The 13,584-nt window shown below is 53.1% G+C and overlaps 2 protein-coding genes across 2 annotated transcripts; both read left to right on the top strand.

Annotated features, from left to right (window-relative positions):
- The first annotated feature begins 2,978 nt into the window (after positions 1–2,978).
- Positions 2,979–4,813, top strand: RABIF (RAB interacting factor). Its single transcript, XM_040535523.1, has 2 exons — positions 2,979–3,260; positions 3,795–4,813. The coding sequence occupies exons 1-2, from the start codon at positions 3,027–3,029 to the stop codon at positions 4,032–4,034; spliced, it is 474 nt and encodes a 157-aa protein (XP_040391457.1). The 5' UTR covers positions 2,979–3,026; the 3' UTR covers positions 4,035–4,813.
- A 1,406-nt stretch (positions 4,814–6,219) lies between these two features.
- LOC121059108 lies at positions 6,220–13,188 on the top strand. Its single transcript, XM_040535520.1, has 2 exons — positions 6,220–6,274; positions 6,675–13,188. Exon 2 carries the CDS (start codon positions 9,147–9,149, stop codon positions 10,464–10,466), a length of 1,320 nt encoding a protein of 439 aa, XP_040391454.1. The 5' UTR covers positions 6,220–6,274; positions 6,675–9,146; the 3' UTR covers positions 10,467–13,188.
- The last annotated feature ends 396 nt before the right edge of the window (positions 13,189–13,584 follow it).

Below are 13,584 nucleotides of genomic sequence, written 5' to 3'. Positions count from 1 at the left end.
CAACACCTCACCTGTTATTTGAGATTTTTAAATAGCTCCTCCTGGCTGACCTGCCTTGGGCTAAATTTCCCTGTAACTCTTTTGGCAGCTGGAAATACACAAGGAACCAAAAAGATTAAAGTTCCCACTTGTGAGAGTGGAGTATGGACAAGGAAGTACTCCCTGATTTTACAAGATCAGGGTCTGCATCCCATTCACCTCTGCTCCTGGCAGAGAGGCACATAGAGGGGATTTTCCAGGCTACCGCGTGGCTCCAGTATTGCGTCTGGAGCTGTCTGGAGCTGTTTTCCTTCCCCAGACAGTCTTGCTTTCCTGCAAATGCCTTTTGGGGGGATTCAGCTCCAGAAGAGACCAGTGCTAGCAAGCGTGCTCAGTGAGCGGTTCTGCTGAAGCTCAGCAGACCAAACTGCCAGCCTCCGACCTCAGTCACGGCAGGACGTGGCCTTACTCACAGTGGCCAGCAGACCCCATCACTGCCTTTCTGGAACAGGATGTACCGAAGGGTTTGAAGAGGAATTGATGTTTCCAAGTAGGTAATGAACAATATAAATGTGCAAAATGGTCTGCATCTGGGCATAGCTGGAGGTGAGAAAACTCACAGGCTGTCACTGAAGGAAAAACGGAACAGATCAAAATCTGCTTGGAAAGGAGCTGGGTTTGATCCTTGCAGACCAGTGACAGCAAAGCTGTCTGCTCCAACTGCAAATCTTTCTGCAGGTGGTTTGCAGGACTTGCTTTTGAGTAGTGGGTGCCTTGGGGCTGCTTACAGCAGGTGTTGGTGAGCTTCACGCCACCTTTATTGCCTCCGCCCTCCTCTCAGCCCTGCAAGCCCAGAGATGGCTCAGGAGCTCCGATGCCCATGCTCAGCCTCACAAATACCCACAGGATCCACAGTATGATGGGTTTGTGTCAAACAGCGACGCTCACTTTCCAGCTCCTGGCAGAGAGTAGAGCTGCAGTCAATAATGCAGCAGCCAAGGCTCTGGGACTGCCCAAGCTGGAGCCTTTCATCAGCTGGATTTCTGATGAAATCCTGTGTCCTATTTAGTACCTTGAACATCTGTTCCCTTTCTGGCTCCTCCTGAAAGTTCTCAGGCGCAGCCATTCAGGAGGCAGCAAGAGAATGGTGCATGTTTATGATACAGTCAGGAAAAAGCTGGAACCGGGGCTCTTCTGTGTTGTACCCCGGACAAAGCAGTGGCTCCAATCAACTGGGCCACTTCCCTTTTTCCAGCAGTGCTAACAGCGGGCCCCCAGCTGGTCCTGAGATCAGCACAAACCCACAGGGCCTCACACTCGGTAACGGGTGAGCTGAAGTCACTTGGGCCTCAGGACCTGGGCTCCTCCTGCACAGCTGCCTGGAGTCCCTGGCACAGCCTCCTGCTGTCTGGTCAGGGTCAGGCTGAACGAACTCCAGCTTCTTGTCCTGGAAACCATTGTGCTCTGAATGTCAGCACCTTGCCCCTTCCAGTGCGCTCTTCCCCCCTCTTTCCCCACTGGATCAGTTCCCTCTGTGCCTCCATGAGCTGCATTGTCCTGGAGCGAGCTCAGCCCAGGCTCTCAGAAATGGGGTCAAAGCAAACACCCGCGGCAGCCCCGCAGGAACCACCTGCCCTCCGTCCTTCCCAGACACCACAAGTCAGGCCCTGCCTGTCCCTGCAGGGCCCAGCTGGCCAGCAAACAAACAGATTTTGGCTGCCAACTGGTCGCTGCCAGCTTATGAAACTGCCCCACTTCACGTAGGAACGTCTCCGTCCACCTCACAGAGTCACAGAATGGCCGAGGTGGGAAGGGGTCTGGGGATCACCTGGTCCAGCCCCTTGCCCAGCAGGGTCACCCCGAGCACGCTGCGCAGGATGGCAGCCAGGCAGGTTTTGGATATCTCCAGGGAAGGAGACCCCACAGCCTCTGGGCATCCTGTCCCAGTGCTGTCACCTCACAGCACAGAGGTGCCCCTCATATTGAGCCGGAACCTCCTGGGCTTCAGTTTGTGCCCGCTGGCTCTCGTCCTGTCGCTGGGCACAACCGCAGAGACTGGCTCCATCCTGCCAACACCCTGCCCTCAGACATTTATACACACGGATGGGTCTCCCCTCAGCCTTCTCTCCTCCAGGCTGAGCAGCCCCAGCTCTCTCGGCCTGTACCGGGGTGCCCCTGGCCCCGGTCACCTCAGCACGCTCCTCAGGACTCGCTCCGTGTCCCTCGTGTCCTGGGGAGCCCAGCACTGGGCACAGCGCCCCGGGTGGACATCAAGGTGCTTAAGAGAGTCCAGAGAAGGGCAATAAAGCTGGTGAGGGGTCTGGAGAACAAGTCTTACGAGGAGCGGCTGAGGGAGCTGGGATTGTTCAGCCTGGAGAAGAGGAGGCTCAGGGGAGACCTTATCGCACTCTACGGGTACCTTAAAGGAGGCTGTAGCAAGGTGGGGGTTGGTCTGTTCTCCCACGTGCCTGGTGACAGGACAAGGGGGAATGGGCTAAAGTTGCGCCAGGGGAGATTTAGGTTGGATATTAGGAAGAACTTCTTTACCGTAAGGGTTGTTAGGCATTGGAACGGGCTGCCCAGGGAAGTGGTTGAGTCACCATCCCTGGAGGTCTTTAAAAGACGTTGAGACTTAGAGCTCAGTGATATGGTTTAGTGGAGGACTTGTTAGTGTTAGGTCAGAGGTTGGACTCGGTGATCTTGGAGGTCTCTTCCAACCTAGATGATTCTGTGATTCTGGGTGCGGCCACACGGGCTGAGGGGGGGGATCTTCGGGGGGGGGGGGAGTGATGTGAGAGGGGTGATGTGGGGGGGTGATCTGAGGGGGGTGATCTGAGGTGATGTGTGGGGGGGAGATCCGGGGGGCGATGATCTGAGGGGAGGTGACCTGATGGGGGGGGGGGGGATGACCTGAGGGGAGGGGGGGCCGACATGAGGGGGAGCCCCTCAGCGCCGCTCCCGCACAGCGCATGCGCACGGCGCTGCCTCACGTCACTGCCCAGCTCCGCTCCTCAGGGCGGTGGCGGCCTCAGCGCGCCTGCGCGGCCATGGCGGCGGCCTGCGCCGGGATGGAGCCGGCGGCGGCGGCGGCGCCTCCGTCCCCTTCTGCCGCTGCCCCTGCCGCTCCTTCCCCTCCTGCCCCTTCTTCTCCTTCTCCTCCCGCCGCGCCGGGCTCGGCCGAGCTGGTGTGCCCGCAGGGCCGGAACCTGAAGGCGGTGCTGTGCCAGCGCTGCGGCTCCAGGGTGCTGCTGCCCGGCGCCGCCACCTTCGCTCGGCGGGAGGTGAGGGGATGGGGAGGGGGCACAGGGAGAGGGGAGGGGGCAGAGAGGAGGGACAGGGGGGCAGTGAGGTGGGGGGAGGCAGAAAGAGGCTTGGGGGGCAGAGGGGGAATGGGGCAGAGAGGTGGGGGAGTACAGGAAGAGAGGGGGAAGGGGGAGCAAAAGGGGGAAAAGGGAGCGGGGGGTGGCTGAGGGAGGTTGGGGGGCACAGAGGGAATGTGGGGGGCAGAGAGGAGGAATGGGGGGCAGCGAGGTGGAGGGAGGCAGAAAGAGGCTTGGGGGGCAGAGGGGGGATATGGGGGGGCAGAGGGAGAGGGGAGGGACAGAGAAGGGGAATGGGGGGCAGAGAGGTTGGGGGGAGGCAGAGAGGTGGGGGGACAGAGATGGAGGGCAGAGAAGTAGGGGATGCAGAAGGAGAGGTGGGAGGCAGAGGGAGGTAGGAAGGGGGAATAGGGGGGCAGAGAGGTGGGGGGAGGCGGGGGGCAGAGAATCGGTGGTGTCCCCGCAGGCAGGGCGGTGATGCCGTGTTCCCCCCAGCTCCTCCTGCCCGCCATGAGGAAGAAGGCGGTGGCGGCAGCAGTGAGCGGCGGGGATGTGGTGCAGGAGCACTGGCTGGTGCGCGACATGTTCTCCTTTGAGAACGTGGGCTTTACCCGCGACGTGGGCAACGTCAAGTTCCTGGTGTGCGCCGACTGCGAGGCGGGGCCCATCGGCTGGCACTGCCTGGACGACAAGGACAGCTTCTACGTGGCACTGGAGCGCGTGGCACACGAGTGACAGCGGCGACGCGGCCTGGGCTGGGGACGGGGGTGATGAGCACTGGCTGCCAGGAAGCCCTGCAGCCCAGCCGCCCTGCTACCGGACAGCTCGAGGGGCTGAACTGAAGCCCAGCTGGGTGAACACGGCTTGGCCACCCTGCGCCTGACTGACCACAGCCTGGCTACGCCACGGCTTTATTGACTTACAGCCCTGCTGGCTGCCCCAGCCCGGGGCACTGATCCATAAACTAACCAAGAAACACAGCATCGGCACAGCTGGCTCCTCACCAGAGCCCACGTGGGGAGGGTGTCGCTGGTGGGAGGTCACCAGTGACCCGCAGGGACAGCTCACTGTGACAGTTTCACCAAGTAGCTTGATCTGCCACTGTTGCTAGAAGCGGTCCCAGGCCTTCTTGGCTGCTCTCTGTCACTTCTTCCTCGTGTGGCAGCTGTTTCCATGTGGTAGGCTGTCTTTCAGTCTGATTGGTTTGTGACACAGTCTTATAAACGCGGATGCTGGCACAAGGGCAAGAGGAGAAGAGGACTGCTGTGTTGAATCATGGTGGCCGCATAAATTGTCTAAACTGCACCCAAAGCAATTGTAGGGTTTAAGGCTGTATCTTCTGTTGATTTTCAGAGATGTACCCTGCCCCAAACCTTAACATTTAGGTTCTCTAAAACCTCATCCTACTTGACAACTGTAACCTGTAAGAGTATATGGCACCTAAAGCGTGTGTAAGGCATTTTAACTAACGTGATTATATTAACTGAGTACTTGGAAATAAAATAAGATACAGCTAGAGCTCGCTGATAGAATGGCAAATAAAGAAAATGCAAGCCCATGGTATGTCCAGGAAGGAAGAGTGAAGAGATTCCATCCTGAAAAGGATTTGAATCATTGGACAAGCAGCGTCTGATGACCGAGTGTCTCAGTGCTGAAGAATGTCAAAACAGCTGTGTGCATATTAAACAGAAATGTCAGGAGACGATTCCTCTTCTGTAAAAGCAGCTGGCAAGAGCAGTGCTGGGATATTGCATCCAGTGCTGGCCTCTCTCTTTCAAAAGATGGGCACAAAGCTGACTGAAAACTGAAGGAGCCTGCAGCAGGCACAGTTCTCAGTCTTTTGGCAGTCACGGTCCAGTTTGTACTCTCGGTTTGCAAACTCTTGTATGAATAACGGAGCAGCTTTACAGTGGTTGTATTGAGGCACATCTCCAGAGAACGTCTTGCTGCAGCAGGTGTATCAGTATGCTGTGCTAGTAAACACTTGGGGTACTGATGCAGCTGGCATTGTGCTGGGGCGACGAAGTTCTTTGTTCACCACCAAATCAAGATCTGTCGTAGGTAAAGATTAAAAATGTTGCTCCTTATGGCTATGGGAGAGGCTTTTGCCTCACTTCTCTCTCCTGAAACCATTTTGGTGGCAGGAGCCTAAGGCAGGCACAGCCTCAGGTAGATTATCCCAAAAGGCATCCTGGTCTGGGTTGATGACAGCAGGTGAGGGAGAAACGAGTCCTTTCTTTTCCAGTGCTCGAGCACCTGCACTTTTCAGGTTTGAAGACTCTGCCTTAATATAAAGGTAAAGCAACCGAGACGTTGGCTGTTCTGGGGCTGCTCTGTTACGAACCTCAGCTGTGGGCCATCAGTGGGAGGGAGAGTATACCTTTGTAATCTGGTGATTAAGGCTCTCGCTGGGGTAGAAAGTGAGTCTTGTGCCCTTGCTAAATGTGTCACAGGCACGTACAACATGAAAACTGTGCTGCTTTCTTCGTGCCCTTCTGCTTGTTTAGCCCTAAGCTCTGTAGCTGAACAGCTTCATTGAGGAAATGTAACCGAGAAGGGCAGGAGAGCTTCATGTGGGTTCTGCACAGGCACAAAGAAATAGTGGGATCGCATCACTTCAATGTCACTTTGTCACTTGGTTTGTTTACTAGGGATGTGTTTTGACCTATAATAGCTAGATTCTGGTCTATGTTACTGCAATATAAAATGTACTGTGCAGTAGTTTCGTTTTTAAGACATCACTGTGCAGGACAGGCTTGGGGATATCAGCTAATGCTGAGTAAATGACACCTCTCAAAAAACGTGTGTGAAATCCTGATATTGGGCAACCATCAGTGGGTGGCACTGGGGTGGAGCAGAGGTGGAGGCAGCTTTACTGGTGACCTGGGAAGAAAACAGAAACAGACAATGTGACAGCATTAGAGGAAACAATAAATAAAGAAGATGCCTCTGTCTTGTAGACAATCCAATCTTTGGTAAGTTTTGCATATTTGAACAGTGTGGGTGTTGTGGTGGGTTTTTTTGTTTTGTTTTGTTTTTTAAATAATATCAATAGCAACGTCTTTAGAAGTGAAGGAGATTTATTTCAGTAGTGGGATTCAACGACTGACTTTCATTGACATTAAATTTGCAAAGCTGAAGTGCTAATCAGCGTTAAATATTTGCCCCAACGCTGTGGAGGATGCTGCTGTTTCTGAGACAGTGCCGGCTGCTCTCGTGGCATTCTGAGGTGCAGCAGTTCTGGGGTGATTCACAGCACTTTTGGGCTTCTCTTCTATGAGGATGGCCCAAGCAGGAGTGGTAGAGGTCACTGCTTTGTCTGAATGGGGCTGCCTTTGCAGTAGTTCTCTCAACAGTTTCACATCGAATACACAGGAAAGCTCAAAGCAGCCTTTCCCAGCAGTAGAATGCTTCCTGAAGAGCTGGGAGATCTCAGGTCAAAGCCTTCAAATCAGCGTGGCAGGGATTCGAATCCACTGCAGTGATGCTCAGAGATGGGAAAGGAAACTCCTCCAGCCTCGCAGCGTGAGAGATGCGCCGAGTGGCTGCATCCTCCAGGGGCCCCAGGTTTGTGGTTCCTGCTGATTTTTTCCTAGTTAGGATCACGTAGAGAGATTTTGGAGATTGTGGAAATGCTAAGAGGAAACATGCAACGCGCTGGGAATTCACTCTAGGAAACTTGCATCACGAGTTCTTGGGATCTTTCAGTCTCAGGTAGGATCCTGGCTTCCTGCAGCACGGAGAAGCTGTGGGATGCAGCCCTGAAGTCCACGCAGCGCAGGCAGGGACCTCCTCCCAACAAAGGTGCAGCCATGCAGCAGGGTTTTGCAGGAGCCCATCACCCAGAGTACCCCCCCCCAAAAAAAAAAAAAGGGGGAAAAAGCAGCATTGCGTGGAATTTCAGACTGGGCAGTTCCACTGTGATATTAACTGAGCTGTAGAGGAAGAATGTCTGCAGTCAGCAAATCTTGCCTCGAGGGGGATTGCTTGCATGCAATAGGCAGCAACATCAGATTTGGGAGCATCTAGTGTAGTGCTGAACAGTCCTTGTGTTAGCAGGAACTAACAAAAATTTAGCCCCACATATATAATCTTTTCACTGTTTATCTAGCATGTTGCAAAACTGTTTTCCAGTGGCCTGCAGGAATTTCTAGGAAAGAAAAAAAGGACGAGAGCCAGACTTCAGGTACAGGAAATGCTTACGTAAGACCTGTTAACACGCATCTTGCAGCCCATCTTTATCATCAACAAGATAGAGCAGAAACCCTTATTTCCACGTGAAGATTGCTTTTAAATTAATCTGGAAATGGATTCTTCTACGTAAATAGCTGCACAGACTTCACTCACGAGACGAGGGTCTTCCTATGCTGGGCAGCAGGAGGCTGTGAAATCTGTCTCTGGTAACTGCCGCAAGTCACCCCTTGGTGAGAGGTTGCATTCACACCTTTCCCTCTTTAAGGTGCGTTTCATGGAAGTAGGCAAGTGGTGCTTGGAGCGGGGACTGGAAATCGAGGCCCCCTTCTTTCCCTAGCTCTGCAGGTCAGCAAAAAGGTCTTGGTTTCTGGGCCTGACAACACCAGGGCGTCTCCACGAGTCCTCATCTCTTAACAGAAGAAATCCTTGGCAGAGCAAGGAAGACAACGCGGGCAGTTAAGAAATAACTTGGAGGGGGACTTTGCAGTTCTAGAGCTCTGACATTCAGTTTGTCATCGTGTAGGCAGCCAGGAGGGCTTAAGGTAGGATCTCTGCAATTTCTGCAGCTCGATGCATCTGGAACCTCCTGCCAGCATGTAGCACATCAAGGAGCTCAGCAGAGTTGAGGAAAGGGCTGTGGAATGACAAAAACAGGGCCAGGTTTACTAGGAGACAGAGCTCTGGAATTACATCTCCCACTCGTCTTGCCTTGCTTATTTCCTCAGAGCCGCAGAGCTCTGTTACGCTGCGTGACAGACGCTGCCATATCAGCATGGGCAGTTTTTACAATGTGTGAGTGTTTAGGAGAAGTGGGATATCTGAAACGTATTATAAAAAGTCTCTGCGTGTTGTTTTACGTGCCTGACAATTCACTCCCTGGCAAGAACAAGAAAAGTAGGAGGATAGGAAATAATAGGAAATAGCTGCAGGGTCCGTAAACAAATAGTGCAGGGAAATGCTTCCCTGTCTCCTGCAAAGCCAGGTTAATAATGGCCAAAGCCTAGAATCAAAGGAACACCAAACCACCAAGTATTTTGCAGTTGCTGGGGGCCATGGAAAGAAACCACAACAGACGAGTGGAACTTACCACAAAAGTGCAAAGAGAGCAAGATTTTCATAAAAGCCAGCTTTATGCTCCTTTAACCAATTTCTGTCGTGCGTCTCAGCATAAATGATACTTTTGTGCTGAGCTGCACCTCGGCCGGGTTCTTAAAGTGCAGCTTTCTCACAAGTGCTGCTGGACCTTTTTGTGTCGGAGAGGGTAGAGAGTGGGGAGGTGGTGGCCTGGCAGCGCAGATCACTGAGCGGTGGGGCTGCAGCCCCCAGCTGGGTGAAAGAAGCCAAGGTTGTCTTCTCATAGGTGTGCTTTGGGTGAAATGCATGGGCATCCGAAAACGTGTCTTGCTTTAAAGGCCACGCAGGGCGTAAAAATGAAGTGCTTTGGTCCCTAAATGAATCGCAGAGGAGGAGTCGAACAGGTTTCTGGGTTGCTCAGATCATGTTTTCATCTCCTAAGAGGGGATGCAGGAGGCCCCTTGGAGAATTTGGTTCCCGCATCTTTCTAATGCGTCATCTGGAATGGCACAGTCAGCTCTACGGGCTGCTGAAACCTGATTTTTAAATACTGCACGTCTGAAGCTCAGAGGGTGCTAAATGGGGGGGGGGGGGGTAACAGCTCGAGGCAGAGGATCTATCCCTCGATCACACATCACGGTCGCTTTCTGGGGGCTTCAGTTTTGTCTTCGGTTCAATATGAACCATTCCGATATGGCTGCTGCATGGAGAAACAGACAGCAACCCTTCCCTCCTTGGCAGGAGTCTCTCAGATGTGTTGGCTGGGGTGAAGGGGAACAGCTCGAGGCAGGCTCCCGTCCCATAAATGAGCTGGGCCTGAAAGCGGGGCAAGTTCTGACCGATGCAGCCGCAGCTCAGCCGCCAGAGGAGGCCAAAGCAGTGAGAGCCGGAGCTGTATTTTTTCCAGCCTCCTGCCTTCCTGGTGGGTGTTGGTCTGGCAGGACAGGTCAGAACTGCAGGCAACGTCTGTCCTTGAAAAGTCTTTCAGAGCCATTTGTGGCAGCAAGGGGAGCCGCAGGCCCTGGGACGAGCGGCCGTGCTAGCAGCGCTCCCGCACGGGTGTGTTTATCCCCGCTTCTCACTGGGGAAGCAGCAGGGAGTGTGTGTATACTCAGCTGTGTTTCTGTTCCCGCTTTCATGTTCCTTATCTTCCAGGAGGCTCTGAATTCCCCTGGAGGAAGGGAGACAGTTGCTTGCCTTAATCCCTGTGCGTGCAGAGGCAAAGCGCTCGTGTGCGTGCTGCCAGGAGCAACCCCCTGCAATTGTTCAAGCGCAGCTGGAAGAGATGCCCTTAGAGCAAGGGAAAACAAGCAAAGCCATGTCAATGCAGGTATCTGTCTCCTCCTGGAGCAGCTGGCTCTGCACGCTGCCTGGAACATTATTAAGAGCATGCTCTTTCCATGGCAAACAGCCAGACCACAGCTCGTTGCAGAGCCTCTGGTTACTTTGGAATCTCTGGCAATGGCACATGAAGACGTGGCTCCAAGAGCTGCCTCGTGCTTTCCTGGGGAGGGAGCAGTCTGTGGCTCCTGTTCTCTGACACGGGCAGAAGGACTCTGGTCTCTGTCAAGCTGTGACGGATCCAAGGGACTAGCACCAAAAAGGCTACGAGGACAGAAGTGCCAGGAGTCAGCAAACACACAACTCTGCTCCAGGGAAGAAAAGATGTTTGGGGAAAGTGGCTTCAGGCTGGTGAAGGAACCTCCCTTGGTGAGGAACAGCTGGGAGGGAGACAGCTGCAGGTGTCAGCAGGCAGTTTGGAGGCTCGATCCCTCTGCAGCCACAGGTCTCCCTGGGGCTGATGCTGTGCAAGGCCCCCACGATGCCAGCACCGTTCAGAGGGATCTGGTCCCATCCCGTCTCTCCAGAGGCCTGCTGGGATTTGGGGATTTATATTGAAAACCCTGTACGCTAGTGCCAAAAGGCAATGTCTGCGTGCAGCTGGCCTGTGCCTGAGCCCCAGCTCCCGACTTTGGGAGAGGTGAAGCCACCGTGCCCATCGCAGCACTTGGAGCAGCACAGCACAAAGCGCAGCTCCTGTCAGCTGGGAACCTCTCGCTCTATTTCTTGGCATCCGTTTCTTGGCACCCCCTGCCTTTCCAATCAGATTTATCGTGCTGCTGCTGTAGCCAAACTAATGTTTAACTGGTGTTGTAACAGCTGTCAGCGAAGCCTGGTTGTCGCCACAGGCAGCTGCTCACAAGGCTGATGCAGTGCTGGACTGGGTGCACTGGTTGCAGTGGGGTCCCGGCTGTGCCTCGTGTGCATACCCTCAGCAGGCTACTGTGCCACCCGGAGCTCTCTGGCGCAGTCAGTGCACTTAAATCTTCAAGGTGCGTGGGGAAACGAATGCCCAGCTCTGTTCCGATGCTCCTCTGCAGCTGGTTGGTGTCACCGTGAGTTCACCACATCTCGGATCTGAGACAGGCCACGGAGCTTCTGTTCCTACCTGGTCACGAACCCAATGGATTCTCTTTGAAAAAGCCCTGTGTGCACTTAAGATGGAGGAACAGACTCAGATCTGTGTCGCTTCACCCAGCCTGTGCTGCCACTGGCAGCTCTGGGCTGCAATGGGAGCTGTTTGCCGTGTCGGCCAACTGCAGCACCAGCTGAGGTGTTGCTTGGTCGAAAGAACCATGCAGCATGGCATCAGTACAGATGAGAACGTCCAAACACTAGAAATACAAATGAGTTGGGAGGCAAGGTTACTGTTTGACTGGGGGAAGAAGGTTAACTAGAGAGAGAGAGGTCAAGTCTAATGAGTGATTTCAGTTACCCCCTCTAAAAAAGAAAAAAAAAAAAGGCCTGAAGTTGCAGCAAGACAAGGTTTATTTTCAGTATCTTAATCAAAAGTTAGTGATGGGGAATGAAAAATAAATTATAGGCTAGAGTCAGTTTACATCCAGGTAACTAACAGAACCTGGGCCCATACATTTAACCAGGACAGGCAATACCAAACTCTGGCATAATTTGAGATGGAGGGGTACCAAAACCAAGCACAGCAGCACAAAACTCTCCATACAGAGATGGCATTGCAATTAGGTGAGTAATTCTGAAGGCCTTTAAGTGTAAAATAAATAAATAAATAAACAAATAACTGGGCTTGACAGAGAAACTGTTTCAGCTCCTACAGATGTCTGCTGGAGGTTTGTTACCCCAGGCAGGTAGGCAAGAATTACCCTGTGAAAGGCAGAGCTGAAGCAGCATTTAAAACAAGCAGGGATTCAGCCCCTGCAATGTGGACTTGTGGAAAACAAAAAATAGGGCAGGTAGCAAAGTCCATGCTTGCACGAGCAGGATTAAAACAGTTGGAAGAGCAAATAATGAAATATTTAAAAATAGGGAATGTATTTAAGGCCATTAAAACAGGAACTTATTTAAGGATTACCTGCAAAGAAGCTACATTAATAGCCCATTAAGGTTACAAAGTCAAATGATCAAGGTAGAGAATGCTGATATTAAACTTGCCAGTGCAATATTAATCTCCCGTGTACGCGCGTTCTGTTGCAGTTCTGCTGACTATCACGTAGGAAATCTCGCAAAACAAAAGGAGAGCCCAGCCCTTTGGGGTTCCAATTTGGCAACTCAAGCACATCCTTCCACTTGTTTTGACACTCCCTGCAAGGGAGAGGACCGGGTATAAACAGGCTGTAATCATATAATTAGAGATATGCCTACCGAACACATTCAGCGTTCAGGAGAGGAACAATTGCTTACCTCGTCCGACCCACTGCAGCTACATGTTCTGTCATCAGCCCCATATCTACAGATCTCCAGCCCATCTGGAACGGGGAGTGTTTAGGTCAGAAATTAATTCAGCTCCATGTAGTTGGATATTTTTCAGCTCTAAATGAAAGATATTTCTTGGCACACATTCCCAAAACCCTCATGGAGAATCCATGTCCTCCCGTGGAGGTTTGGCCTGAGATCAGTGGAACAAGCGTTTCCACGTGCTGTGCGTCTTCCCCAAGCCTTTCCTTTCTGCTTGCAATGCGCAGCACTTGAGACAAAATGCCCAGGTACGTGTGATGGGATAAACATTCCACACTGCAATCAAAGCCCCGCGATATGAGCTGATTTGCCACAACATTTGCAGTGTCCCTCTGGGACCTGAGCACCCCAGGTGCTCGGGTGCACCCCACTTGCCCAGGCAGTCCCTCTGTAGGGCCCTACCCCGCAGCCGTGGCAGCGCAGGGTTTGCCTTCCCTTCCAGCAGGGCTCGTTGACATTCAGCTTGCACAGGCACTGGAAATCTCCTGCGTGTGCACCTTCTGCTGCGGCGAGGCCCCTTTGTACCTTGGCCACGGGGGCAAGGAGAGATCTGCAGATAGAGCTGCAATGGTTTGCGATTTGAAGCTGATTTAGCGAAACAGAGCTTCCCATTCCGGCTATCTTTTCTTGATTTGCCTGCTTCATTTAGTTCACATCAGTGCAGTCAGGCAGGAAAGGCCACGGTGCTGTCTGCTCGTGCAGCTACCGACAGCGGGGTCCGTAAGCAGTGCCCGGGCCTGAGTGGGCAGGTGAGTTAGGCTAAGCAGGACCTGACTGCAGCAAGTATTAAACCAACGAAAAATCTCATAGCACCGTGCAGGAAGCACTGCTTTCCCCCTTTCTTGCTAGCCGGACTTCCCTTATCTGCCATTCCCTGCAAGTCTACGGAGAGAAAAAAAGAACAAACGCCCTGTTTAGCCCTCTTTGTCTTCCACCTCTCCAAAGAGCTAACAAAGGCGCTGCTTTGCTTGGTGTCAGGAACCTCGTCCCTCCCCAGCCTCGCAGAGCCATGTTCGGCAGCAGCCAAAGGTCAGCCGTGCAGTCGGAGGCCCCGTAAAGTCGGAGGCCCCATAAAACTGCTCGGCGAGTGGCCCCAGGCAGGGTGGCCGGCCTCCCTCCAGAGGTCAGGCACGCTCCCGGATCGGATGACCCCAAGGGAGCTGCACCCCGTGTTGCAAATGAAGATCAAAAGAAAAGCAAAATACGTCAAGATCCCTGCGAAGTGATTTGGAAGGAACTCCTCGCC

Source organism: Cygnus olor, chromosome 24, assembly GCF_009769625.2.
Source record: "Cygnus olor isolate bCygOlo1 chromosome 24, bCygOlo1.pri.v2, whole genome shotgun sequence".
NCBI lineage: Eukaryota > Metazoa > Chordata > Aves > Anseriformes > Anatidae > Cygnus > Cygnus olor.
This window is presented reverse-complemented; position numbering and strand designations above follow the sequence as displayed.

Excerpts from the sequence above, each read along its gene's own strand:
- LOC121059108 (XM_040535520.1), top strand. The coding sequence starts at position 9,147 with ATGGGGGGGGGGGGGGTAACAGCTCGAGGCAGAGGATCTATCCCTCGA.
- RABIF (XM_040535523.1), top strand. The coding sequence starts at position 3,027 with ATGGCGGCGGCCTGCGCCGGGATGGAGCCGGCGGCGGCGGCGGCGCCT. Across the intron at positions 3,261-3,794 it reads CCACCTTCGCTCGGCGGGAG|CTCCTCCTGCCCGCCATGAG; the intron begins GTGAGGGGATGG and ends TGTTCCCCCCAG.